This window comes from Lepidochelys olivacea, assembly GCF_965140295.1.
Source record: "Lepidochelys olivacea isolate rLepOli2 genome assembly, chromosome: 7".
NCBI lineage: Eukaryota > Metazoa > Chordata > Testudines > Cheloniidae > Lepidochelys > Lepidochelys olivacea.
Genome location: NC_140417.1, coordinates 51,853,524 through 51,881,142, shown reverse-complemented (window position 1 = coordinate 51,881,142; position 27,619 = coordinate 51,853,524). Strand labels below are relative to the sequence as shown.

At 48.0% G+C, this 27,619-nt stretch overlaps 1 protein-coding gene across 4 annotated transcripts in view; it reads left to right on the top strand.

Annotated features, from left to right (window-relative positions):
* RNF123 (ring finger protein 123) overlaps positions 1–27,619 on the top strand; it is a 153,037-nt gene that overhangs the window by 38,893 nt on the left and 86,525 nt on the right. For 3 of the 4 annotated variants that reach the window (XM_084633755.1, XM_084633754.1, XM_084633757.1), the window contains exons 12-17: positions 13,265–13,369; positions 13,835–13,954; positions 14,109–14,234; positions 15,745–15,837; positions 24,861–24,934; positions 25,433–25,550. In XM_084633755.1, coding sequence (XP_084489881.1) covers positions 13,265–13,369; positions 13,835–13,954; positions 14,109–14,234; positions 15,745–15,837; positions 24,861–24,934; positions 25,433–25,550 — 636 coding nt within the window. The remainder of the gene's footprint in view (positions 1–13,264; positions 13,370–13,834; positions 13,955–14,108; positions 14,235–15,744; positions 15,838–24,860; positions 24,935–25,432; positions 25,551–27,619) is intronic. The other variant, XM_084633756.1, reaches the window with a different exon arrangement.

Sequence of the window (27,619 nt, the reverse complement as noted above, 5' to 3'; positions counted from 1 at the left end):
ACTTTGCAGTCAATGGAGAACTCCACTGCAGCACCTCCTGATATCCCCCAATGTTCCACAAGGCATTCCACAAGGGGCTGCATCCCTACCCTACCACTCCACCCCGAGGCACATTAAGGACAACCTCAGTTTCATATGCACTGACCTGTGAGAGCCTCGGTTGCTGTAGGTGTGGGTAAAATGGACATCAGTGTTCTTTCCCCTTAAGTTTTGTTCCATTAATTTATTAAGTTTTTAGTGTATTTGGTTTTAAATGGTACAGATTTCTTTGCACTGGGTTTCTGACTGAATAAAATCCTGTCTGGAAAATAATTCATCTTCATTAGTTCACAACATATGCTTACAGCCTGCCTAGCAGTTCTGAAAGCACCCACTTGTTACTGTACAATGGGACACAACTTGTCGGATCAGTGACAAATACTGTAATAATCAAATGTGCAGCAAGTGCTGCAAAATTAATAAAATGTGCATGAAGCAGCATACAATTCCTAAGAGACACCCAAACAACAGGGCCAGGTAGCACCTTTCAATGCTCTCCAGTCACTCCTTGTCATCCCAAGCCTGCATGGTGGTGATATCCCATCAGGCAGTGCTCATTCCTTGGGCCCAGAAACAGCACTCCATCATCTGTGGCTCCTCTGTGAACTCCACCTACAACCTTGAATTGGCAATCCATCCTCCAAGAAATCAGCATGTTCTCCACTGATTTGGTGGTTTTGTGGCTCTGGAAATGCCAGAGGATAGTGCATCCTGTACGTGCAATGCTTATGACAATCGTGCAGAGCTGGGCAGACTCCACACTGCTGTCAGATGGCAGACAGTGAGGAGGGCTGCATAGGTTCATGGGATTTTTAAAACAAATGCAAAAATTTTGGGATATAGATGACATTATGTGGTGGAGACAGTTGCAAGCTGTGAAGTTAACCCCTTGTTTGCAGTCATCCCTGCACGACTTTTCTGCCCCAATATGCATTGCCAGAACTTCCCAAAAGACACCGTTAGACAGCGGTGGATTGCACACTGGGATACCTGCCCATGGTGCATCACACTGTGCCTTGACACAACACTCCTGGTGAGTATGCTTAGCGCCGACACAAGGAACCAAGTATGCACATGCACAAACAATACACTAACTGCGGTGGCTTTATGCCATTGTATCTTGTGTAGCATAGACATGGCCTAAAAATCATGGGCTCACCAGTGAGCCTGGCTTTATGGCTTATTACAACAGTTTGTAACCTTGTAATCCTCCTTTTTCCCATGACTGCAAGGTTGTTAATTGCCCTGTTCATTTTAAATAGTTTCTTGCAGTGTGTTAATCTCTTATGCTTTAACAATCTGTCCCAGCTTGTATTTAGTTGTGATACTCTGGTTACCTTTTCCAGACTTAAAGAAGCTCTGTGAAGCTCAAAAGGTTGTCTCTCGCCAACAAAATATTTCTTGTATCACAGCTTTCAGCAGCGAGAGTTCCCATCAATGCTATCCACTAAGGGAGACTAGAATTTATAGCTTGTGTGGTCATAACCACAGAATTTATTTTTGCAACTATGTGAAACTGGTTTGCATATTTAACTCTCACTCGATCCTGGGATCCAAATCCACTAGTCCAATTTTTGACATGCCCCTCATGGCAGCAGTTTGGACACATCTTAGGGAATCTGTATTCTCATCCCTGGCATCCAGCATCAGGCAAGAGAGGGAGATGAAAATAACTATTGCTGAGGGTAGCTAGAGACTGCTGCTTATGAGGCTGCCTCATCATTACCCAGGCTGGAAACACTTGCTTTATCACCTGGTGGGCTTGGCCTTCTGTTTTCCCATGGAGGGCAGGACTTGGATCTAGCCCCGGTCATGATTGAAAGCACACCACAAATCTTTCCTATCTCACCTAGTTTAGAAACTTGCTCAGTTAGAACTTGTTGGGATAGGAAGTGCAGGCAGATTGGGGGAGTAGTAAATAATGAAGAGGACAGGTATGCCAGATTCACAGGGTTTGGTCTGTGCCCCAGCCTGGAGTGACCCTTTCATGTGCCAAACATCAACGGTCTACACAGCTCAACAGGGCAGGTCCACAACTCTGAAATTGAGCTGTCTGCCCCCAGCAATAGCAGTGCTCGCTGTAGGTATTTGCAGAGACACTAGACAACCTTTTCAAAAACAAGGTAACGCTTTAGTAGTCATCTGGCCTACAGAATATGAAAGTCCTGATGCCAGTAGAGGGAAACCAACGTTCGGACAGTCCATATGGCTGAAAGCCAGGGCTCTACCCAGTCAAGCTGCCCACAGAATGCATGTTGTCTCTGTCTTTTATTTCTGTTTTGTTTGTCATGTCACCCACACACTCTAGGGCACCCTCATTTACTCTGTTCCTAGGGCTCAAGGCATAACCCTCTTAATTAAGGCACCCACCCATACCCTGTTCCTAGGGCTCAGGATGTAACCTTCTGTGGTCTTATGGGACCTTTTACCGGTGAAAGAGCCTTACAGAGTAATATCCTTAACCTCTATATATTAACAATCACCAGAACAGAATGCACACGCTAAGAATACAATGCTCAACACTCTAATAAGGTAGATGAACTTTTCCTGGTGGCCAGTCAGGATCAGGTCATCTGAGGACTCCAGCTTCTGTGTGATATAGCTTGCAGGATGTTGGCAGCTCTGATCTTGGGCTATGTCCTGGAGGTGGTTCCCAAGAACTTCATTTTGAACCCCAGTTTATATTGTGAAATTTGAGTCCTGCTTAGCTGTAGCTTAACCAATCATTTTACATAAATATTGCAAGATAATTCTTTGACCAATCCTAATATTGCAAAATAATTCTTTACCCAATCATACCCCACCACCTTAATTGATGGTGTAAAATTAATTGATCTTGTAAAATTAATTATGCAACAGGCAGGAAAAAAAATCAAAGAACCAGACCGAAACCTTACAGATAAACAATAGAGAAGCAGGGACCATAAAGGCCAAACAATAGAAGTATAGATTTAATAATCGCAACTATCAAACAGTTTTCTTTAAGCATCTGAAGATCTGTTTCTTTATCTGGTGGTGGTTGGTACTATTAGGACAGGATCGCCTTCTTAACAGCCCGATATTTCGTTGTTTTAATGTAATTTAGATGAAATGTGAAGATGTGACTTTCTGCTTCTTGGCTCATGGCTGCTGCTCTCCTAATGTGGCTGCAGAAAAAAGCCTCAGACCTTGCAGTTATTCCAGGTGAGAGCTGTTTGTCTCTCCAAAGGCCAGCTCTTAACATAGCTCCCTGCCACCTTTCCCCATTGTTTTGCAACTCTCTGCTTCCCAGCAGAAAGGTGTGTGTGAAGGGGGAATCTTCCTTCTGGTTGGTGGTTACTAGGTGTGAATGGCCTGGCCAGTGGCGTTCCCATTTGTCTTTTGGACCCTCCATTGAGATGGGTCACTTTCATACTGTCTTTAATGGCCCATTCATCCCACCCCAGACAGGTATTCCAAAAACTTCACGTCTTCTGCTTCATCCCAGGAGCATTTTAACCCTTCTGCACCCACTGGCTAGCAAGCCCTAGTCAGGTAAGTCCCTGGCATGCACATCATCCATACAATGTTATGGACAATTCCCATTTTGTCGCAACAGGTCACTGATACAGAGTCAACTGGATGGCTTGGTAAACTGGGTGCAAGCAAACACTGTGTTCTAACCCAGATAAGTGTAAAAGTATACAGCTGGGAGCCAAGAATGTAGGTCAGAAGTGGGAGTTTCTTGGTGTGCTCTGGCTTGACCAGTGCTGGATACAAGTGCTGCACTTTCTGCAAAGCAGGGGGAGGTCAAGCTTACAGGACAGGGGACTATTCAGGGAAGCAGTGATTTTGAAAAAGATTTGGGGGTCATGGTGAATAATCAGCTAAACATGAATTCCCAGTGTGATGCTGCAGCCAGAAGGGGTAATGTGAATCTTGGATGCATAAATGGGTGAATCTCCAGTAGGAGCAGAGAGGTTATTTTATCTCTGGATTTGGCACTGGTGTGACCACTGTGGGAATCCTGTGTCCAGTTCTGGTGTCCACAATTCAAGAAGGATGTTGATAAATTGGAGAGGGGTCAGAGAAGAGCCCCAAGAATGATTAAAGGATTGGAAAACCTGCCTTATAGTTTCAGAGTAACAGCCATGTTAGTCTGTATTCGCAAAAAGAAAAGGAGTACTTGTGGCACCTTAGAGACTAACCAATTTATTTGAGCATGAGCTTTCGTGAGCTACAGCTCACTTCATCGGATGCATACTGTGGAAACTGCAGAAGACATTATATACACAGAGACCATGAAACAATACCTCCTCCCACCCCACTCTCCTGCTGGTAATAGCTTATCTAAAAAGAAAAAGCTGTAGCTCACGAAAGCTTATGCTCAAATAAATTGGTTAGTCTCTAAGGTGCCACAAGTACTCCTTTTCTTTTTGCGAATACAGACTAACACGGCTGTTACTCTGAAGCTTATCGAAAGTGATCACTCTCCTTACAATGTGTATGAAAATCAAGGTGGGCCATTTCCAGCACAAATCCAGGTTTTCTCACCCCCCAACCCCCAAAAAAACACAAAAAACACACACACACACACACACACACACAAACTCACTCTCCTGCTGGCAATAGCTCATCCAAACTGACCACTCTCCTTACAATGTGTATGATAATCAAGGTGGGCCATTTCCAGCATAAATCCAAGTTTAACCAGAACGTCTCGGGGGGGGGGGGTAGGAAAAGACAAGGGGAAATAGGCTACCTTGCATAATGACTTAGCCACTCCCAGTCTCTATTTAAGTCTAAATTAATAGTATCCAATTTGCAAATGAATTCCAATTCAGCAGTTTCTCGCTGGAGTCTGGATTTGAAGTTTTTTTGTTGTAAGAGAGCGACCTTCATGTCTGTAATTGCGTGACCAGAGAGATTGAAGTGTTCTCCGACTGGTTTATGAATGTTATAATTCTTGACATCTGATTTGTGTCCAGTTATTCTTTTGCGTAGAGACTGTCCATTTTGACCAACGTACATGGCAGAGGGGCATTGCTGGCACATGATGGCATCTATCACATTGGTGGATGTGCAGGTGAACGAGCCTCTGATAGTGTGGCTGATGTGATTAGGCCCTGTGATGGTGTCCCCTGAATAGATATGTGAGCACAGTTGGCAACAGGCTTTGTTGCAAGGATAGGTTCCTGGGTTAGTGGTTCTGTTGTGTGGTATGTGGTTGCTGGTGAGTATTTGCTTCAGGTTGGGGGGCTGTCTGTAGGCAAGGACTGGCCTGTCTCCCAAGATTTGTGAGAGTGTTGGGTCATCCTTCAGGATAGGTTGTAGATCCTTAATAATGCGTTGGAGAGGTTTTAGTTGGGGGCTGAAGGTGACGGCTAGTGGTGTTCTGTTATTTTCTTTGTTAGGCCTGTCCTGTAGTAGGTGACTTCTGGGAACTCTTCTGGCTCTATCAATCTGTTTCTTCACTTCCGCAGGTGGATATTGTAGTTGTAAGAATGCTTGATAGAGATCTTGTAGGTGTTTGTCTCTGTCTGAGGGGTTGGAGCAAATGCGGTTGTATCGCAGAGCTTGGCTGCAGATGATGGATCGTGTGGTGTGGTCAGGGTGAAAAATGGAGGCATGTAGGTAGGAATAGCGGTCAGTAGGTTTCCAGTATAGGATGGTGTTTATATGACCATTGTTTATTAGCACTGTAGTGTCCAGGAAGTGGATCTCTTGTGTGGACTGGACCAGGCTGAGGTTAATGGTGGGATGGAAATTGTTGAAATCATGGTGGAATTCCTCAAGGTCTTCTTTTCCATGGTCCAGATGATTAAGATGTCATCAATATAGTGCAAGTAGAATAGGGGCGTTAGGGGACGAGAGTTGAGGAAGCGTTGTTCTAAATCAGCCATAAAAATGTTGGCATACTGTGCGGCCATGTGGGTACCCATAGCAGTGCCGCTGATCTGAAGGTATACATTGTCCCCAAATGTGAAATAGTTATCGGTAAGGACAAAGTCACAAAGTTCAGCCACCAGGTTAGCTGTGACATTATCGGGGATAGTGTTCTTGACGGCTTGTAGTCCATCTTTGTGTGGAATGTTGGTGTAGAGGGCTTCTACATCCATAGTGGCCAGGATGGTGTTATCAGGAAGATCACCGATGGATTGTAGTCTCCTCAGGAAGTCAGTGGTGTCTCGAAGGTGGCTGGGAGTGCTGGTAGCGTAGGGCCTGAGGAGGGAGTCTACATAGCCAGATAATCCTGCTGTCAGGGTGCCAATGCCTGAGATGATGGGGCGCCCAGGATTTCCAGGTTTATGGATCTTGGGTAGTAGATAGAATACCCCTTGTCGGGGTTCCAGGGGTGTGTCTGTGCGGATTTGATCTTGTGCTTTTTCAGGGAGTTTCTTGAGCAAATGCTGTAGTTGCTTTTGGTAACTCTCAGTGGGATCAGAGTGTAATGGCTTGTAGAAAGTGGTGTTGGAGAGCTGCTGAGCAGCCTCTTGTTCATATTCTGACCTATTCATGATGACAACAGCACCTCCTTTGTCAGCCTTTTTGATTATGATGTCAGAGTTGTTTCTGAGGCTGTGGATGGCATTGTGTTCTGCATGGCTGAGGTTACGGGGCAAGTGATGCTGCTTTTCCAGAATTTCAGCCCGTGCACATCGGCGGAAGCACTCTATGTAGAAGTCCAGTCTGCTGTTTCGACCTTCAGGAGTCGTCCACCTAGAATCCTTCTTTTTGTAATGTTGGTAGGGAGGCCTCTGTGGATTAGTATGTTGTTCAGAGGTATTTTGGAAATATTCCTTGAGTTGGAGACGTCGAAAATAGGATTCTAGGTCACCTCAGAACTGTATCATGTTTGTGGGGGGTGGAGGGGCAGAAGGAGAGGCCCCGAGATAGGACAGCTGCTTCTGCTGGGCTGAGAGTATAGTTGGATAGGTTAACAATATTGCTGGGTGGGTTGAGGGAACCATTGCTGTGGCCCCTTGTAGCATGTAGTAGTTTAGAAAGTTTAGTGTCCTTTTTCTTTTGTAGAGAAGCAAAGTGTGCATTGTAAATGGCTTGTCTAGCTTTAGTAAATTCCAGCCACGAGGAAGTTTGTGTGGAAGGTTGGTTTTTTATGAGAGTATCCATTTTTGAGAGCTCATTCTTAATCTTTCCCTGTTTGCTGTAGAGGATGTTGATCAGGTGATTCCGCAGTTTCTTTGAGAGTGTGGCACAAGCTGTCAGCATAGTCTGTGTGGTATGTAGATTGTAATGGATTTTTACCTTCAGTCCTTTTGGTACGATCTCCATCTGTTTGCATTTGGAAAGGAAGATGATGTCTGTCTGTATCCGTACAAGTTTTTTCATGCAGTTGATAGATTTCCACTCCATACGGCTAAATGCAGTGCCTTGCATAATGACAGGTTTCAGAGTAACAGCCGTGTTAGTCTGTATTCGCAAAAAGAAAAGGAGTACTAGTGGCACCTTAGAGACTAACCAATTTATTTGTGCATAAGCTTTCGTGAGCTACAGCTCACTTCATCGGATGCATAATGTGGAAAATACAGAAGACATTATATACACAGAGACCATGAAACAATACCTCCTCCCACCCCACTCTCCTGCTGGTAATAGCTTATCTAAAGTGATCACTCTCCTTACAATGTGTATGATAATCAAGTTGGGCCATTTCCAGCACAAATCCAGGTTTTCTCACCCTCCGCCCCCCCCCCCCCCCACATAAATTCACTCTCCTGCTGGTAATAGCCCATCCAAAGTGACCACTCTCTTTAATCTACATAGAGTGCTTCCGCCGATGTGCATGGGCTGAAATTGTGGAAAAGCAGAATCACTTGCCCTATAACCTCAGCCGTGCAGAACACAATGCCATCCACAGCCTCAGAAACAACTCTGACATCATAATCAAAAAGGCTGACAAAGAAAGTGCTGTTGTCATCATGAATAGGTCGGAATATGAACAAGAGGCTGCTAGGCAGCTCTCCAACACCACTTTCTACAAGCCATTACCCTCTGATCCCACTGAGAGTTACCAAAAGCAACTACAGCGTTTGCTCAAGAAACTCCCTGAAAAAGCACAAGATCAAATCCGCACAGACACACCCCTGGAACCCCGACAAGGGGTATTCTATCTACTACCCAAGATCCATAAACCTGGAAATCCTGGGCGCCCCATCATCTCAGGCATTGGCACCCTGACAGCAGGATTGTCTGGCTATGTAGACTCCCTCCTCAGGCCCTACGCTACCAGCACTCCCAGCTATCTTCGAGACACCACTGACTTCCTGAGGAGACTACAATCCATCGGTGATCTTCCTGATAACACCATCCTGGCCACTATGGATGTAGAAGCCCTCTACACCAACATTCCACACAAATGTGGACTACAAGCTGTCAAGAACACTATCCCCGATAATGTCACGGCTAACCTGGTGGTTGAACTTTGTGACTTTGTCCTTATCCATAACTATTTTACATTTGGGGACAATGTATACCTTCAGATCAGTGGCACTGCTATGGGTACCCACATGGCCCCACAGTATGCCAACATTTTTATGGCTGATTTAGAACAACGCTTCCTCAACTCTCGTCCCCTAACGCCCCTATTCTACTTGCGCTATATTGATGACATCTTAATCATCTGGACCCATGGAAAAGTAGCCCTTGAGGAATTCCACCATGATTTCAACAATTTCCATCCCACCATCAACCTCAGCCTGGTCCAGTCCACACAAGAGATCCACTTCCTGGACACTTCCAGTCCACAGATCCACTTCCTGGACACTACAGTGCTAATAAACAGTGGTCACATAAACACCACCCTATACCGGAAACCTACTGACCGCTATTCCTACCTACATGCCTCCATTTTTCACCCTGACCACACCACACGATCCATCGTCTGCAGCCAAGCTCTGCGATACAACCGCATTTGCTCCAACCCCTCAGACAGAGACAAACACCTACAAGATCTCTATCAAGCATTCTTACTACTACAGTACCCACCTGCGGAAGTGACGAAACAGATTGATAGAGCCAGAAGAGTTCCCAGAAGTCACCTACTACAGGACAGGCCTAACAAAGAAAATAACAGAACGCTACTAGCCGTCACCTTCAGCCCCCAACTAAAACCCCTCCTACGCATTATTAAGGATCTACAACGTATCCTGAAGGATGACCCAACACTCTCACAAATCTTGGGAGACAGTCCAGTCCTTGCCTACAGACAGCCCCCCAACCTGAAGCAAATACTCACCAGCAACCACATACCACACAACAGAACCACTAACCCAGGAACCTATCCTTGCAACAAAGCCCATTGCCAACTGTGCCCAAATATCTATTCAGGGGACACCATCACAGGGCCTAATCACATCAGCTACACTATCAGAGGCTCGTTCACCTGCACATCCACCAATGTGATATATGCCATCATGTGCCAGCAATGCCCCTCTGCCATGTACATTGGTTAAACTGGACAGTCTCTACGCAAAAGAATAACTGGACACAAATCAGATGTCAAGAATTATAACATTCATAAACCAGTCGGAGAACACTTCAATCTCTCTGGTCACGCAATTACAGACATGAAGGTCGCTCTCTTACAACAAAAAAACTTCAAATCCAGACTCCAGCGAGAAACTGCTGAATTGGAATTCATTTGCAAATTGGATACTATTAATTTAGGCTTAAATAGAGACTGGGAGTGGCTAAGTCATTATGCAAGGTAGCCTATTTCCCCTTGTCTTTTCCTATTCCTTCCCCCCCCTCCCCCGACGTTCTGGTTAAACTTGGATTTATGCTGGAAATGGCCCACCTTGATTATCATAGACATTGTAAGGAGAGTGGTCAGTTTGGATGAGCTGTTGTCAGCAGGAGAGTGAGTTTGTGTGTGTGTGTTTTTGGCGGGGTGGGGGTGGGGGGTGAGAAAACCTGGATTTGTGCTGGAAATGGCCCACCTTGATTATCATACACATTGTAAGGAGAGTGATCACTTTAGATAAGCTATTACCAGCAGGAGAGTGGGGTGGGTGGAGGTATTGTTTCATGGTCTCTGTGTATATAATGTCTTCTGCAGTTTCCACAGTATGCATCCGATGAAGTGAGCTGTAGCTCACGAAAGCTCATGCTCAAATAAATTGGTTAGTCTCTAAGGTGCCACTAGTACTCCTTTTCTTTCTGCCTTATAGTGAGACTCAAATAGGTCAGTCCATTCAGACTTGATTACAGGGTATAAGTAGCAAATATTGAGAGAGTAAATATTGGATAATGGATTCCTCAATCTAGCAGAAAAAGGTCTAACATGAGCCAATGGCTGGAAGCTGAAGCTAGAGAAATTCAGGCTGGAAATAAGGTGTAAACTTTAACAGCGAGGGTAACCAATCATTGGAACAACGTACCAAGGGTTGTGGTGGATTCTCCATCACTGACAATTTTACAATCTAGGCTAGATAGTTTTCTAAAAGCTCTGCTCTAGGAATTATTGTGGGGCAGGTTTTTGGCCTGGGTTACACAGAAGATCAGACTAGATGAGCACAGTGGTCCCTCTGGCCTTAGAATCTCTGGATTTGTGGGTGCTCGACTCAGTCTGCATCTTGGGTACTCTTGGTTTCTGTAGTGACAGTGCCTTATGGTATCTAAGGCCATTCTGCCCTGCATGTAGGGAGAAGGAAAAGAGCACTAATCATATTCTAAACTCTTGTCTAAACTGCTCTGTGAAATGTGCAGCTTAACCAGGGCATGTGCTGGTGTGTGTTAAAGTTCCAGTTCACCCCTGCACATGGTGGCTTAGCCCATCCCCCCCCCATCCTTGTTCACCGCAATGCATGGTGGCTTAGCTCATCCCCCATTTCTGACTATCCTAGTTCACTCCAAAGCATGGTAGCCTAGCCCATCTCCCCTCCCTACTTGTGCCCCCGCTTCTGTCATGCTAAGTGTAACCCATCCCCCCCTGCTGTCCTAATTCAGCCAGGCAGTTTGGCAGCAGATTGGCTCTCGGGTGGTTAGGGCATGCATCACAGCTCCTTCAGTGATTTTTCCCAAAGGGCTGTTAGGGTGTGACTTCTCACATGATTCCCCGAGCTCTGTAGTGCCTTTCACCATTTCCCAGCATGTTGCGGCAGGGAGCTGTCAGGTTCTGTGGGAGAGCTAGACAGAGAAGCATTGCAGTTGAGTGATAGTGTGGCCAGGGGCCACAGCTGAAAGTGTCATTAATGCAGTTCATCCAGGCTGATGCAGGAGTACTGACTATAGATATGCTGCTCTCTACTATAGGTAGGACCCTACCAAATTCGTGGTCCATTTTGGTAAATTTCACTGTCATAGCATTTTAAAAATCTTGAATTTCATGAAAAGAAAAGGAGTACTTGTGGCACCTTAGAGACTAACCAATTTATTTGAGCATGAGCTTTAGCTCACGAAAGCTCATGCTCAAATAAATTGGTTAGTCTCTAAGGTGCCACAAGTACTCCTTTTCTTTTTGCGAATACAGACTAACACGGCTGTTACTCTGAAACCTTGAATTTCATGGTTTCAGATATTTGAATCTTAAATTTCACAGTGTTGTAACAAACCATGAATATGTATTTAAAAATGGCAAAATATACATAGAATCATAGTATATCAGGGTTGGAAGGGACCTCAGGAGGTCATCTAGTCCAACCCCTGCTCAACGCAGGACCAATCCCCAATTTTTGCCCCAGATCCCTAAATGGCCCCCTCAAGGATTGAACTCATAACCCTGGGTTTAGCAGGCCAATGCTCAAACCACTGAGCTATCCCTTCCCCCTTACATGTGGAAAGCCCCTTTCTCAGCATTTCTCAAACTGGAGGTCTTGACCCAAAAGGGGGTTGTAAGGTGATTGGGGGATGGGGAAGGGGTTTGCGGTATTGCTATCCTTACTTCTCTGCTGCAGTCAGAGCTGGGTGGCCGGGGAGGGGCGGCTGCTAGCCTGGCACCCAGCTCTGAAGGCAGTGCTGCCACGGCGCCAGCAACAGCACACAAGTAAGGCTGGGAATACCATGCTACCCTTACTTCATCGCTGCTGCTGGCAGTGGTCAGAGGAATGATGCTTCTGCTACTCCATAAGCCGCTGCTTTTTTAACCCTACTGTTGACAAGCTAACTGAAACAGAAGCATGCGACCAAACTAACTATTACTTAGAATTAATTACCAACTGCTGGTCTAATGACTAAGTAACAAGATTACTAGGGAACGACACAGTTCCCACTTCCTGCCTGAGATGATTAGAAGGAACCGAGTGGCAACTGGGGTTGCTGTGCCCTTAATGACCTCAGGGGAGTGGGGGTGAGGCCATGCAGGGTGTGTGTACCACCCTCCTTGGACACTGCTGGTGAAAACATTCTGAGCTCCTGTGCTGGGCACACGGACACTGAGTGGGATCCACACATGCAGTAACTCAAAGAGCTAAGCATATCCCATGGCATGACAGGAAAAGCTAATGCTCTCTCATCACCACCCCTGTAAATTCTTGTGCCCTTTCTTGTCCTAGCATCTGAGACGTAATGAACTCATATACATCCCTATGCCTGTATTCCACCCACTACCTCCTGATTGTTCCCTTCCCCAACAGCTGAGTGACAGAGTGCGACAGAGGGTGCAACAAACATAACTGTGGGCCTGGCGCCCAGCTGTACCAGGCAGCACCTAGAGATGCAGCCGCTGAGCCAGTACTGCCTGGTGGGATCCGAGCACTCCTGGCACCCCCCACAGCTGTCTGTAAAAAAATTCCTTCCGGTGCTGGGAGTTGAGCCTCAGGCCTGCAGGCCTCTCTCTCGCCTCATCTGAACGTGGATGGTGGGAGAGGAGGGAAAATGCACTTCAGGGGAAGGAGGGTATGGAGAAAATGAATGGGGTGGGGATTTCATATAGCAGCACATGCCTTTCAGTTTCTAACCACGTGCACTGTCAGACTGTTCTGGGGATGCAGGTTTATGGAAGGGGGTTTGCCTGACATCTGGTGTCGGGCCTGGCTGAGCTAGAGCTCCTTGCCCCGAAAAGGCTGTTTCAGGCACTGTGGCATTTGGGATGCTGAGTTCTATAATGACGTCGCTGGTGAAAGCCTTGTGTGGCGGGGGGATGTGCATGCCTTTGGGCATCCTTCAGGGACATCTCCTGTACTGCTGTCCTCTCTGCAGAGGCAGGGAGTACTGCCCTCTCTCTCCAGCATGCATGTGTCTGAAGATGGAGCTGCAGGCAGAATTGGGGTTGCTCAGAGCCTTATGTCTCCTGGGATTGGTGTTGCAGGAGGGGAAGTTGGTGGAGAAGGACACATCGACGTGGCAGCTGCAAGGAGAGCCCACAGTGCTGATCACCCTGACACACATCTTTAACCACTTTGCACCTCTCATGGTGAGTGCTGGCTGCTGGACGTGCGTGTGCTCCCCCACAGTGCTTGCAGGGAGGGGGACCCACAACTCCTCCTTGTTTTTCACAGCTGCCTGCTCAGGCAGAAGGGGTGACACGCTCCGGTATTGGAGAATTCACAAGCCTAGAGTTGTTAGGTAGTCCCAAGTCGCGAATAGCCCCTCTCCCATGGGGTGGCAGCTCCCCTTGCAGCCTGACTGAGGGAGTGATGTTGCAGAGCAAGTGCGGAGGCTTTGTTTACACCAGGGTGTGTGCTTTCTGTTTGGTCAGTAAATTGCAGAGTGGTGGTGGTAGGGGTGAGATTGGCGCTGCATTGCAGGGGGTTAGTGGGCTGCAGGACACACTCTTTTGGAACCCTTTGTACCCTGAGTTTGGCAGTCAGGCTCTTCATGGGCTCTGCTTTCTTGCTTTCACATCTACTGTCCCCCGTTTTTGCCTGGCACTTGTCAGAAACGGTCCGGTTTCCGTGTACTCCTGGAGTGGGCTGGGCTGTTCCTAGCACCGAGCCGGGCATTGCCGCCAGAGGTGTCATCTTCAGTCTGCAGTAACAGGAACATCCCATTGGCAGCAGTAAGTCACCATTCCTACCTGACGCTGGCTCCCAGCAAGTCTACAGCTTTCCACCTGGGCCTAGACCCTCCATGTAGTGCTGAGAACCCATTCTCTGCTCCTGTGTGGTGCTGCTGCTGGCTAGAGCTGCTGACCACAGGCTTTCTGTTTGCAGTGCAAAGTGTACCTGGTAGATGATGTGCTCATGCACTTCCTGCTGAGCATTCTGGAGCGAGGAGGGGCTGTGGAAGCACATCCTCTCATCCAGCAGCTACTGGATCTCATGTGGCTTCTCATGGAGGTGAGTTGCTCAGGCACTTCCCCCTCTTTCACTCTGCATCCCCTTGGTTCTCTGTGGCAATGGGCAGGTGTCAGGATCTCGGTTGGGTGCACCCTGCAGTGGCATGGTTTAACAGCTGAGTTGGTTTCTTGCCACCATCTCCCAAAGCAGCTTTGCCTGCCAGCTGCACTCCCTTAAGAATGCAGTACCAGCATCTGGTGCCCTGGCCCCTGCTGTTCTCGGCACGCCAGGCCCTGGCTGCAGTGACTGTAGGGAGGGGGCTGGGAAGAACTAGATTTATAATTAGAAATTGCTGGTCATAGTGAGCTTCTGCTCCCACCCAGAACCCAGTGACCAGGTCCTTTCAGTGTTAACGACTGTTCCTTGTGGTGAGGGAAAGGCCGAGCTGCTACTGGGGAGCTGGGAAGGGAGGAGGAAGGAGTTCGGTATTCCTGATCTCTGAAAAGCGATTTTTTAATCAGACTTTTCTAGCTTCCCTAACTATAAATAAACTCTGATGTTAATTTATTTAACTTACTGCATGTGTGACAGTAAAACTTTTACTCTTGATTAAAACTCTTTGAAAATAACCACTATTTAGTAATACTTCTGTAATTATAAAGTTCTTTTCAGTGGAGCAGCCAGGGGCTACCTGGGAAATGTTAGAGACCATGACATTGTATTGGCTGCAGTGGGAACTAGTGTTGCACCATTGCCCTCTTAGTAGGGTTAAAGAAATACAACCCATCCTCTGCCCCAGGCTCAGCAAGGCCAGGAGGTTGTGCCCCTTCCTGGGAAGTGTCAGAGCTGGCTTTGGCAGGCATCTCCTGGGAACCCCCTTCTGCGAGTACCTTGGGGGGTCTAAACCCAGAACTGGCAGAAGCAGCCTGGCGGCTAATCTAACTGCTCCAGGAGCTGTAGGGAAGAGAATCTTTTGGGTAGCTGGGGTCAGGCTTGCAGGAGTTCCGGGGTATTGCCCACCCCTGTGGTTGCACCTGGTTAGCAGATGGCTGCTACTAGCCCTCAGCACCGTGGGTCAAATGCTGCAGTGAAATCTCCCCAAGCGTGTTCTGGAGTCTTGCTGGCCCGTAGCTCAGGTGACAGATTGTCCCTTGCCTCCCTCTCTCTCCCTCTCTCTTTTATTGCTGTCCTCCAGGAGTGAAATCAGAATCCCTGGCAGGATGAAGGCCTGAGAGGTACTTAGAGGAGCAGGTTCTCCTTTTGGTCTGGTATAGACCCGGGGAGCTGCATTGGCTTTCTGGGCTCTACACCAACAGAACCTGGGCCACATTTTGTCTAGGAGATGGCTTGTCTCAATGCTCACTCTGGTGATTGGTATTTGACAGCAGTTGCTCTCTACTGCTGATGCTGCTGTAGAGGCAGAGTGCTGGACTGCAGCAGTGGCAAGTGGTGAGGGGGCCTCTTGTGGTCCTGATGGGTCATTTCTGAAATGAACAGACACCTTCCAGCCCTCTCCACATCCCCCCAGATGTCGATTTCTGCTGAGTGTTTCTCTTTCTCTTACTCTTAGGATTATGAGGTGCATGAATGCCTCAAGCAGCTGCTGATGTCCCTGCTGCGGGCTTACAGGTTCTCTCCCATCATCCCAGACCTGGGCTTACAGGTGAGTGGTACCTCAGAGTGTCTGAGAACAATGACTAGCCAAGGATTCATCCTTCGCTAGCTTCAGGTGTCCCAACGCAGGAGTAGTCAGGAGTCACAGATAGATTTCTGCACCAGAAGAGACCACTGTGCTCGTCTAGGCTGACTTCCTGTATAACATGGGCTAGAGACCTGCCCCAAAATAACACTTAACACAGGTCTTTCAGAAAAACATCTAAACCATTTGAGTGATGGTCCCTATTGTATTCCATTGAGGGTAATACATGTGCTCCCAGAGCCAGAACTTTTCAAAGTGGTAGTGTCTGTCAGTTCACGCATGTGTCTCTGTGTTGCCTCGTGGTTTTGCCCAAGGCAATAAAGGGCGGGGTGGACTGACTGCATCTTCAGTTTCTTCTTACTGCCGCATAGTCTGAGTTGGAGTCTCTGCTGTCTTCTCGTCCTTGGTGACGCATTTCCTGGAAAATTGTTTTTATTCTTTATTTAGGAATTTTAAGGTTGTAATCAACATCCTATACAGCAAACAGGGAAAGATTAGGAATGAGCTCTCAAAACTGGATACTCTCATAAAAAACCAACCTTCCACACAAACTTCCTCGTGGCTGGACTTTACAAAAACTAGACAAGCCATTTACAACACACACTTTGCTTCTCTACAAAAGAAAAAGGACACAAAACTAACTAAACTACTACATGCCACAAGGGGCCACAACAGTGGTTCCCTTAACCCACCCAGCAATAATGTTAATCTATCCAGCTATACTCTTAGGACAGATTCTTCTGCTGGGCTATCTCGGGGCCTCTCCTTCTGCCCCTCCACCCCCCACAAACATGATACAGTTCTGTGGTGACATAGAATCCTATTTTCGACGTCTCCGACTCAAGGAATATTTCCAAAACATCTCTGAACAACATACTAAACCACAGAGACCTTCTTACCAACACTACAAAAAGAAGGATTCTGGATGGACTCCTCCTGAAGGTCGAAACAACAGACTGGACTTCTACATAGAGTGCTTCCGCCGACGTGCACAGGCTGAAATTGTGGAAAAGCAGCATCACTTGCCCCGTAACCTCAGCCGTGCAGAACACAATGCCATCCACAGCCTCAGAAACAACTCTGACATCATAATCAAAAAGGCTGACAAAGGAGGTGCTGTTGTCATCATGAATAGGTCGGAATATGAACAAGAGGCTGCTAGGCAGCTCTCCAACACCACATTCTACAAGCTATTGCCCTCTGATCGCACTGAGGGTTACCAAAAGAAATGACACCATCTGCTCAGGAAACTCCCTAAAAAAGCACAAGAACAAATCCATACAGACACACCCCTAGAACCCTAACCAGGGGTATTCTGTCTGCTACCTAAGATCCATAAACCTGGAAATCCTGGGCGCCCCATCATCTCAGGCATTGGCACCCTGACAGCAGGATTGTCTGGCTATGTAGACTCCCTCCTCAGGCCCTACGCTACCAGCACTCCCAGCTGTCTTCGAGACACCACTGACTTCCTGAGGAAACTACAATCCATCGGTGACATTCCTGATAACACCATCCTGGCCACTATGGATGTAGAAGCGCTCAACACCAACATTCCACACAAAGATGGACTACAAGCTGTCAGGAACACTATCCCCGATAATGTCACGGTAAACCTGGCGGCTGAACTTTGACTTTGTCCTCACCCATAACTGTTTCACATTTGAGGACAATGTATACCTTCAAATCAGCGGCACTGCTATGGTACCCGCATGGCCGCACAGTATGCCAACATTTTTATGGCTGACTTAGAACAACGCTTCCTCAGCTCTCGTCCCCTAATGCCCCCTACTCTGCTTGCACTACATTGATGCCATCTTCATCATCTGGACCATGGAAAAGAAGCCCTTGGAGGAATTCCACCATGATTTCAACCATTTCCATCCCGCTATCAACCTCAGCCTGGACCAGTCCACACAAGAGATCCACTTCCTGGACACTACAGTGCTAATAAGCTATGGTCATATAAACACCACCCTACACCAGAAACCTACTGACCACTATACTTACCTACATGCCTTCAGCTTTCATCCAGACCACACCACACGATCCATTGTCTACAGCCAAGTTCTTCGATACAACCGCATTTGCTCCAACCCCTCAGACAGAGACAAACAACTACAAGATTTCTATCAAGTGTTCTTACAACTACAATACCCACCTGCTGAAGTAAAGAAACAGATTGACAGAGCCAGAAGCATACCCAGAAGTCGCCTACTACAGGACAGGCCCAACAAAGAAAGTAACAGAAAGCCACTAGCCGTCACCTTCAGGCCCCAACTCAAACCTCTCCAGCGCAGCATCAGCAATCTACAACCTATCCTGAAGGATGATCCCTCACTCTCACAGATTTTGGGAGACAGGCCAGTCTTTGCTTACAGACAGCCCCCCCAACCTGAAGCAAATACTCACCAGCCACCACACAACAAAAACACTAACCCAGGAACCTATCCTTGCAACAAAGCCCATTGCCAACTGTGTCCACATATCTATTCAGGGGACACCATCATAGGGCCTAATCACATCAGCCACACTATCAGAGGCTCGTTCACCTGCACATCTACCAATGTGATGTATGCCATCATGTGCCAGCAATGCCCCTCTGCCATGTACATTGGCCAAACTGGACAGTCTCTACGTAAAAGAATAAATGGACACAAATTGGACGTCAAGAATTACGGACAATTGGACGTCAATAACATTCAAAAACCAGTTGGAGAACGCTTCAATCTCTCTGGTCACTCGATTACAGACCTAAAAGTGGCAATTCTTCAAAAAAAACCTTCAAAAACAGACTCCAATGAGAGCCTGCTAAATTGGAATTAATTTGCAAACTGGACACCATTAATTTAGGCTTGAATAAAGACTGAGAGTTGATGTATCATTACACAAAGTAAAACTATTTCCCCATATTTATCCCCCCCCTCCCCCCCCACTGTTCCTCACACATTCTTGTCAACTGCTGGAAATGGCCCACCTTGATTATCACTACAAAAGGTTTTTTTTTTTTTTCTTTCTTCTCTCCTCCTGGTAATAGCTCACCTTACCTGATCACTCTCATTACAGTGTGTATGGTAGCATCCATTGTTTCATGTTCTCTTTGTGTATAAAATCTCCCCACTGTATTTTCCACTGCATGCATCTGATGAAGTGAGCTGTAGCTCATGAAAGCTTATGCTCAAATAAATTTGTTAGTCTCTAAGGTGCCACAAGTACTCCTTTTCTTTTTGCGGATACAGACTAACACGGCTGCTACTCTGAAACCTGTAGTAGTTTTGTTTCTCGAAGTTTTGTAGGGCTAAGGATGGGGGATGCTACTCCAGCGGTTTTCTGCCCAATCCCGCGCACCCCCCCGCCTCCAGCATCTGCATCTGGGTACTGAATGAAGTCAGGATGTTCCAGGGTTTTCGGTAGTAATTTTCTTTTGGGACACCACTTTGGACTCTGCTGCCAAATGATCCTCCCCACCCAGCACCCGGGTCTGGGTATTGGATTATGACTGAGAGGCCATGATTCAAAGTCTGCACTTCCTACCCTTGTTTGTTGTCCCTGAATGATGAGTACCAACACTGTCTGTACTGTTTGGGGGACGCCCACACCATGGCCAGGCCACCATGGCCTACCGCACATGGGAAGGCAGAGCCCTTCGCCTTAAGCACCTCATGGAGGTTGCCACAGGGCCGCAGTTGGATCCTGGCTGGGGAACAAGCCCCCCAGCATCCTTCCCCCCGTCATACACCAGCCTGAATAATCCATGAGTGTACTTCTTACCATGGAGCCCCAATCCAACGTCACTGGTACCAATATTGCTGACTCCGCAGTGGGGCCTAGCCGTGAATCATGGAAGCATGCACATAAGTATGGCAGTAAATCTCCCTCCAGATCTAAGAAAGACCCTGCCATCCATGAGTTCCGGCCAAGGGGGAGCACTGTGCTCCAAGGCCCACAAGACCGACCAAAGATTGCATTGTTCACCAGATCCACCGGTACCAGTTATAGACCCCCCACACCCTGGCATCGGTTCCAGTGATGCTGATCCTGAGACAGGGCCTGTTACCAGCTCCAGTCCCATCCATAGACCTGGTACTCTTGCCTCTGGGGAGACTTGGAGATGCCCCTGGGCCTCATGAACTGTTCACCCTGGAAAGCATGACATCTCTACGCTCTCTGGTACTCTACCAAGGGAGCTCCATCCTGTGCATCGGATCTGCCACCTTCTGTTAGTGGTCATGTAACACACCCCATTCTGTTAGCTCCTTTGGCACTACTATTGGTGCGAAATTCTGATTCTCCCTCCGAGTCTGAGGATCTGGACATTACGCATGGCCTGCTGCTTCTGTTCTGAAAGCATGACTATCGGATGGTTTCGACGTGTAGCCTTTTATGTTATTCAAAGTAAATTTAGTGATGTATGACACCACTGTCGGTTCTGTTCTGGTGGCTCAAGTTCAACAGAGTTACCTCTGCCACTTGTTTTAGATCTAGAGCTTCTAGGAATATATGAAGACCAAGGAAAGTAACCCGTACAGTCACAAGAACAATGTCCAATATCTTTTATCAGCTTTTTATAGTTACCAGCAAAGTTATGGCTATTCAAGCATATATAAATCCTAAATATATCCATGCACAAATTATAGCTACAGTCCTACTCACATCCTCCTAGACAGTGTTAGGGTCTGGTGGGTTTCTCATTGATTGAGCATCAGTAGAGGGATGATTCCTGCTGGAGTTTTCCCATAGGGAGCTCAATTTTTCCCAATTTGGACACCCTCTTTTATGATGTGATTCTGACTATATCTCATACCTTGCGCATGTGCATGAAAGTGTCAACCCTCTTTTTCCTTATTTATATTGTGTCCCCCTCAGAATATCGTACCCCATTTTCTGTAAGTTGTATATAGTTCCCTTTATTCTTATTAACATTGATTCTCAACCTGTATCCTGTGATTAAGGGGAAAAATGTGCCTCTAGAGCATTTTGTGATCTAAAATTACTCTTAAGGCTAATTTTTCACAATATCACCTCTTGGCACATCTATTCCTGTAATTTTATGGCATCGGGTTACTCTTTGGTCACTTATGTCAAGCATTTCTTAACTCTAAGGCCTAAAATGGCTATGCTAAAATCTTACAGGCCTCCGCCTGTAGGCCTTGCATTTCAGCCCTCCTTACTTAGATACCTAATACATATTTATCCCTTCTAACTACTGATCAATCTTATACTTCTATAATCCTAACATCACACAGCACACAATCAAATAAAATCATTGGCTACAGATGGGACTGTGACAATTCCCTCGCTTACCTCAGTCCAGGAGCCACTGGTACCCGACTCCCTGATGTTGCAGTGGTGGTACCCAGGATTAACCAGGTTGGCCATATAGGGGCTTGTGGCCCCAATATTTGGCTTAGGAACTGTCTTGTTTGGCATGGGAGGATTCTCCTGTATCACCATAGACACATGGAAGATTAGGGTTGGAAGAGACTTCAGGAGGTCATCTAGTCCAACCCCCTGCTCAAAGCAGGACCAACACCAACTAAATCATCCCAGCCAGGGCTTTGTCAAGCCGGGCCTTAAAAACCTCTAAGGATGGAGATTCTACCATTTCCCTAGGTAACCCATTCCATCCTGTCCTTCATTGAGTAGAAGGGGGAGAGGGTGTTTTGCCTGCCAGGGCTGTGCTGCTGCTTTCTCTGGACAGGGGCTTGTCCATGCTGTAGGCTGAATGCGCCCATGGTGTGGCCCAAGCATGGATATGGCCATGAGCACAGGATCATGCTAAATTCCAAGTGTGATGTTGCACTCCGTATGTTATATGGAAATATGTGAATATGATGTAACTGGAATATGCTTTATGCAAAAGTCTCTTGTAAGGTATAACAAAGGTTATAAACTACTTAATATATTCCTCCTATTTGTATGCATGTATCATTCTTGTATCTGAAACTAGAAATATGAAGTATAACTGAGGTCCTATTGTAATTATGCAAAGTGTGGGCCATTAATGGTGGTTTAGAATCTTGATGGCTCCCATTGACCTAGACAATTGGTTGTAAATGGTTAATTTACCATTTACCATAGAGTTCGCCCATTTGGACTTATCATTTCCTCCTGAGCCTTCAGAAAGGTTTTCTCTGTGTTAGCAGCTTACCTCTGACCACGAGGAATCCTTGTCTTCCCTTACCTAGACAATTGGCTGCTGACGGGGAGGTTCAGAACAGAAACTAGAGCATCAGTGTCCCAGCTTCTCCTCCCTAGAAGTGAGCATCCACGTCGAAAAATCAACAATCCCTAGAATTCATAGGATCACGCATCGATGTGACCTCCGCATGTGCTTATCTGCCTAAAGGCAGGTTCCTGGGCTTACTGAACCTGATCACCTTAGTGACTTCCAGCCCTTCGATATCAGCCGGAACTTGCCTTTCCCTCCTCCGTCAGATGGCAGTGTACACATATGTCATTCCCTTCACTCATCTGTGGTTCCGCTGTCTCCAGCTCTGGCTACAGGGAGTCTACTCCCCCATGCACCAGTCCAGGGATACTACCCTCACAGTTCCACTGGAAGTGCTCTCTTCCCTCTGATGGTGGACAAACCCATTCCATGTTTGCTCCAGAATGCTCTTTCTTCTGTCCTTGCCAAGCGTTACAATTATAACAGATGTGTCGCTCGAAGGCTGGGGTGCCCACATGGGATACCACATGACGCAAGGCACTTGGACTGTTCAGGAAACCAGGGTGCACATCAACATCTTGGAACTTTGTATGGTACACAAGGCATCCCACGTGTCCTTAACAGCTATCTGTTCTTATATCAGACAACGCCACTGAGGTTTACTACATAAACAAGCAAGGAGGCGCACCGTCCCCAGCACTGTGTGTGTAAGCTTCTGGAAATGATGCATTTCACATCATATGCTCCTGTTGGCAGCCTATCTACCAGGAACCCAGAATGTACTTGCCAATGCTCTCAGCAGGAACTTTGCGACTGACCACGAATGGGAGTTTATACAATGTGATAGTCACAGACATCTTTGGCCACTGGGGAACCCGTCAGAGACCTCTTTGCATCTCACACCAATACCAAGTGCATTCAGTATTGTTCGAGGGGAGGACTCAGCACCCACCTGCAGGAGGACACCCTGATCATCAACTGGTCAGACCAGATCAACTATGCCTTCCTTCCATTGTTGCTCCTGCCACGCATTCTACACAGTCTCAGACGGGAGGGGGTGATGGTCATCCTGATCACCCCATATTGGCCTCACCAGTTCTGGTTTCCTCGTCTTCTCCGCATGTCAAAGTGTCCAGCACTCCCACTCCCAATATTCCTGCAACTACTCACACAACGCAACTGCAGACTCAGACACCCTGATCCGAGGGCACTCCACGTGACAGCATGGTATTTGGATGGATGTCTCCGGTAACACAGAAATGCTTGCAGGCAGTCTGAGAAATTCTGTCCAATAGCAGAAAGGAGTCCACAAGGCAGTCCTATCAGGCCAAATGGGCTCGTTTCATTACCTGGGCCCAACATAGAGGTCTTGCACCAGAGTCTATGGGCATCCTCATGCTATTAGACTATCTGCTCTCTCTAAAGACCTCGGTGCTCATTCTCAAGTCCATCAAAATGCATGTAGCAGCCATTAGTGCCTTCTACCCTCCCATGGATGGACATTCTGTCTTCACCCACCCCTTAACTGCCAGGTTCTGGAAGGGCCTTGTATGCAAATACCCACCCATCCAGGCTGTTGCTCCTCAATTTAGTCCTCCCATCATTAATGAACTTCCTCTTTGAACCTTTGGCCTCCTGCCCCCTTTCTCTTCTTTTTATGGAAGTTGTCTTTCTGATCACCATTATCTCTGCAAGGAGGGTTAATGAATTGGGGTGCGGGGCTATGCTGGCAAACCCCACTTTCAGCACATTCCGTAAGGACAAGGTCTCGCTGTGCCTGCATTTCAGGTTCCTACCAAGGCTGGTTTTCCATTTCCACCTCAACCAAACCACACGCCTCCAGTGCAGAATGACTCCTCCACTCCCTCGATTTACGTAGGGCCCTGGCCATTTACCTGCGAAGGACAAAGCCATTCCAGAAGTCTCCCAGACTATTTGTTGCCATATCAGAGAGAATTGAAGAGGAGGCTGTGTCGTGCCAGAGACTCTCGAAGTGGGTCTCAGGGTGCATTACGCTCTCTTATCAATTATTGGGACGGTCCCCAGCGGGTGGGATGGGGCCCATTTCACAAGAGTGCAGGCATTAGGTGCTGCAGCGCTCCAAGACGTGCCCCGTCACAGATATATGTAAGGCAGTCATGTGGAGTTTGGTACCCGCCTTTTCTTCTCTGTCTGCCATAGTACATGATTCTGCGACGGATGCCTCTTTCGGCATGGCGGCCCTCCATTCAACAATTCCATCATCTTCCTTGCACCCTCCTCCTACCTACATACTGCTTGTTAATCCCCCTCAGTTGAATACAGTAGGGACCAATACTTGAAGAATGGGAGGTTACTTGTAACTAGGGGTTCTTCGAGATGCGCATTGCCCTCAGTGGAATACAGACAGGGACCATCCATCTCAAAAAACCTCCCGTTACAGGTAAGTAACTTCCCCTTTTGATTCAAAAATTGCCAGTGATAGAAAATCCAGCACGGCCCTTGGTAAATTGTTCCAATGGTAATTACCCTCAATGTTAAAAATTTACTCTTTATTTCCGGTCTGAATTTATCTAGCTTCAACCTCCAGTCACTAGATCTTACCTTTCCTGTCTAGATTGAAGAACATATTGTTAAATATGTTTCCCAAGTCATCCCTGAACCGTGTCTCTGTTAAGCCAAATAGACTCAAGAGAGCTGTCAGTCTGTCTCTTGAATTGCTGACTTGAAACATGGCAGCTCTTTGTTCCGGCTGTACTTGTATTGGTAACTGAACCCTGGTCGCTTCCCTGAGATATAGCTTTTCCTGTTGACTCTGTTCTACCTCTCTCCCCAGATCCACTACCTCCGGCTCACCATTGCAGTCCTGAAGCACGAGAAGTCCAGGAAATATCTGCTCAATAATGTCCTGTATCCTTTGCATTTACTCCCATTCCGACATACCCCTTAGAAGATGCAGTCAGTTTTCTCTCCCTGGGTGCCCCATGTTCTGGGGGCCTCTTGTACCTGCAGGAATGGCTGGTACCATTCTCCATGGAACCTCCCTTTTGAAGAAGGGAGGGGAACTCCCTAGACTGTGGGTTCTTTCTCCTGTTCTGTGCCCAGCTTCTCTGTGCAAATCCCTCACTCCATATCCCTTGGCTGACTCCTGGAGTGAAACAACAGAGAATTCACCAAAGCAGCTTTCACAGCAATCAGCCCCCCCCAGGCACCCAGCCTGTCCGTTTTGGTGGGATCCCCCCAGTTTCCAAGCACCTCATGAAGATGGATTCAAGAGTTTGTTTGGAAAGGTGCCTAACCTCTAACCCCATCTTAGCGGTGGGGTTTCTTTTCCCTCCCCTGTGGCTCTTTGTATGGCTGACCTCCTGTGTGCTGGGCTGCTGGGCTTGTCCCTTAACTCCTGCACAGCTTTGACGTGCTCCGCTCGGTGGTATTCTTCTACATCAAGAGCCCCCTGCGTGTGGAGGAGGCTGGCCTGCAGGAGCTCATCCCCACCACCTGGTGGCCAAACCGCTTCACCAAAGAGGTGTGCAACAATATGCCAGGCGTGATGGTGGCAGGCTGGGAAAGGCATAGCTGCTTCCTTCTGGGACACGCTTGTGCTTTGAGGCTGGGTTAGATAGCCAGGTAGCTGTGCTGACCGGGATGGGTTTTCAGCTGTGTTTGATCAGGAGGTTGTGGCCATTTCTTTTTATGTGGGGACCTCTGTCCCCTCCAGACCAGACTGCTGGAGTGTGGTGTCCAAGGGTGCAGAGTCAGAATGATGGGTAGACATCCTCCTCCATGGATCAGAGCACTTGACACTGAAGGTTGGTATCCTCCCATTTGACAGAGCCAGGGACTGGCCTAGTGACAGCATGGCAGACCTGGGGGATAGAACCCAGTTTCTGGGTCCCAGGTTGTTCAACTGTTATTGAGAGTTACGTTCTGGCAGCACCTCAGGGCCCATTTTGCCAGCGCTGTACAGACACGGTCCCTGTCTGGAGAGCTCAGTCTGCCAGGCACAGATGAGCCAGGTGCTGGGGCTGGGAGTTGCCTGAGTCACTTGGGCATGGTAGGGATGGTCCAGTTTGTAGTTGGGCCTTTATTTGAAAGATCTAACCAGGTTGGGGGGAGGGGAGCGAGGGAGAGTCACAGCACAACCCCTTCTGAGTGACACCCCCAGGCCGGTTCTTGCAGCACCACAGCGGGATGGAGACACAGAAGGTGTGGTTTTGAGGGGGTAAAAGCAGTGGCTGGCTGGGCTCTTCTGGGGGGGTCTGTGAGGCGTGGGAGGAGCTGACAGATGGGTGATGAAGTCTGGGGATGTTGGTGGGTGGAGGCAGGTTGATGCCCCTGTACACTGCTAGGGAGGTGGTGTGCTGTGTCGGATGCTGAGGTGAATGAGGCGTGCAGGGCTCAGAAGGGCTGAGGGGGCAGAGCAGTGAGCTGGGAAGGTGACTGAGCTGCCTGCTCTGCGTGGAGCCCAGGGGAGTGAGGTGCCAGAGCCGGCCAGGAGGAGGTGGCAGCACCAAGGAGCAATACCCTGGGTGTGGCTGAGGGTGGAGAGGAAGCATCAGGGCTTGCACACGGTCTGAATGCTGAGTCCAGTGAGAGGGTGGAGTCAGCGAGCGACTTGGTTACGGGCCTAAGTGATGTGCAGGAGGAGGGGGAGGTTTGGGCAGGAAGATCCAGCACTGCCCACTAGCCCCTGTTGTCTCTGGGGTGAAGGGCAGTGAGTACCTTGCTGTGACCCTGTGCCAAGGAGCTACACTGATTGCTGACTGGCTTCCATGTAGGGACTGGGGACTGTTAGCTCCGAGAGCTCTCTCTCTCTGCCTGGCGTGCAGCTGCGATTGACAGAGGCGCTTGAACAGGAGCCCCAGTGGGATGCTGGCAGGGCGTTCTCTATGGAGGTTAAAATAGCTCACAGTGACTGAGCTGCTGGCTGCTGTCCCCAGCTGCTGGGGACAAGCTGGGTGGGGTGTCTGTCTGCTGGGGTGAAGTGGGGTGGGCTTGGATGAGTCTGATATGTGGATGATGTGTCAAAAGCACCTTGAGCTGGAGAGAGAGAGATTAACTAGTGTTGTGCGTGGGGCACCTGGGGGGCCGAGGCTGGTGTAGTGGGACACTCCGAGGCCAGGGAGTGGAGGGGTGTGTTGAAAAACTCCCTGATAGCTCCTTATTTTGTTTCCAGGCGGGGCAAAGGAGTGAAGCAGCCTTCAAGCTGTAGCTCCAGTGACAGGAAGGGGGGAGGGAGAGAGCAGGAGCTGAGCCCTAGAGCCTTCAGTGGGGAGGGGCAGCTGAGGCTCCCAGGAAATGGAGCTCCCAATAGGGCTTGGGGGCTCCCCTCCTTGCTTCCCACTTTGGTTGGTTTCAGGGGTGGGGGGTGGCTTGAGTGACTGACTTTAATTGGTTTGGGGAATGGAGAATTGCTTTTAGGAAGGTGTGTGTTGGGGGTTGGGGTTGACCTGAGGGATCTTGTACTGTGAGGGGTTGGGGGCGGGGGGTTGGGTTCGGGGCTGTTCCTGAGAGTGGGTGCAGGGGGAGATGAGGCTTGGGGACTCCTGGGGAAGGATTGGTGTTTCGTGGGCACCGGGGGGAAGACAGAGCTGG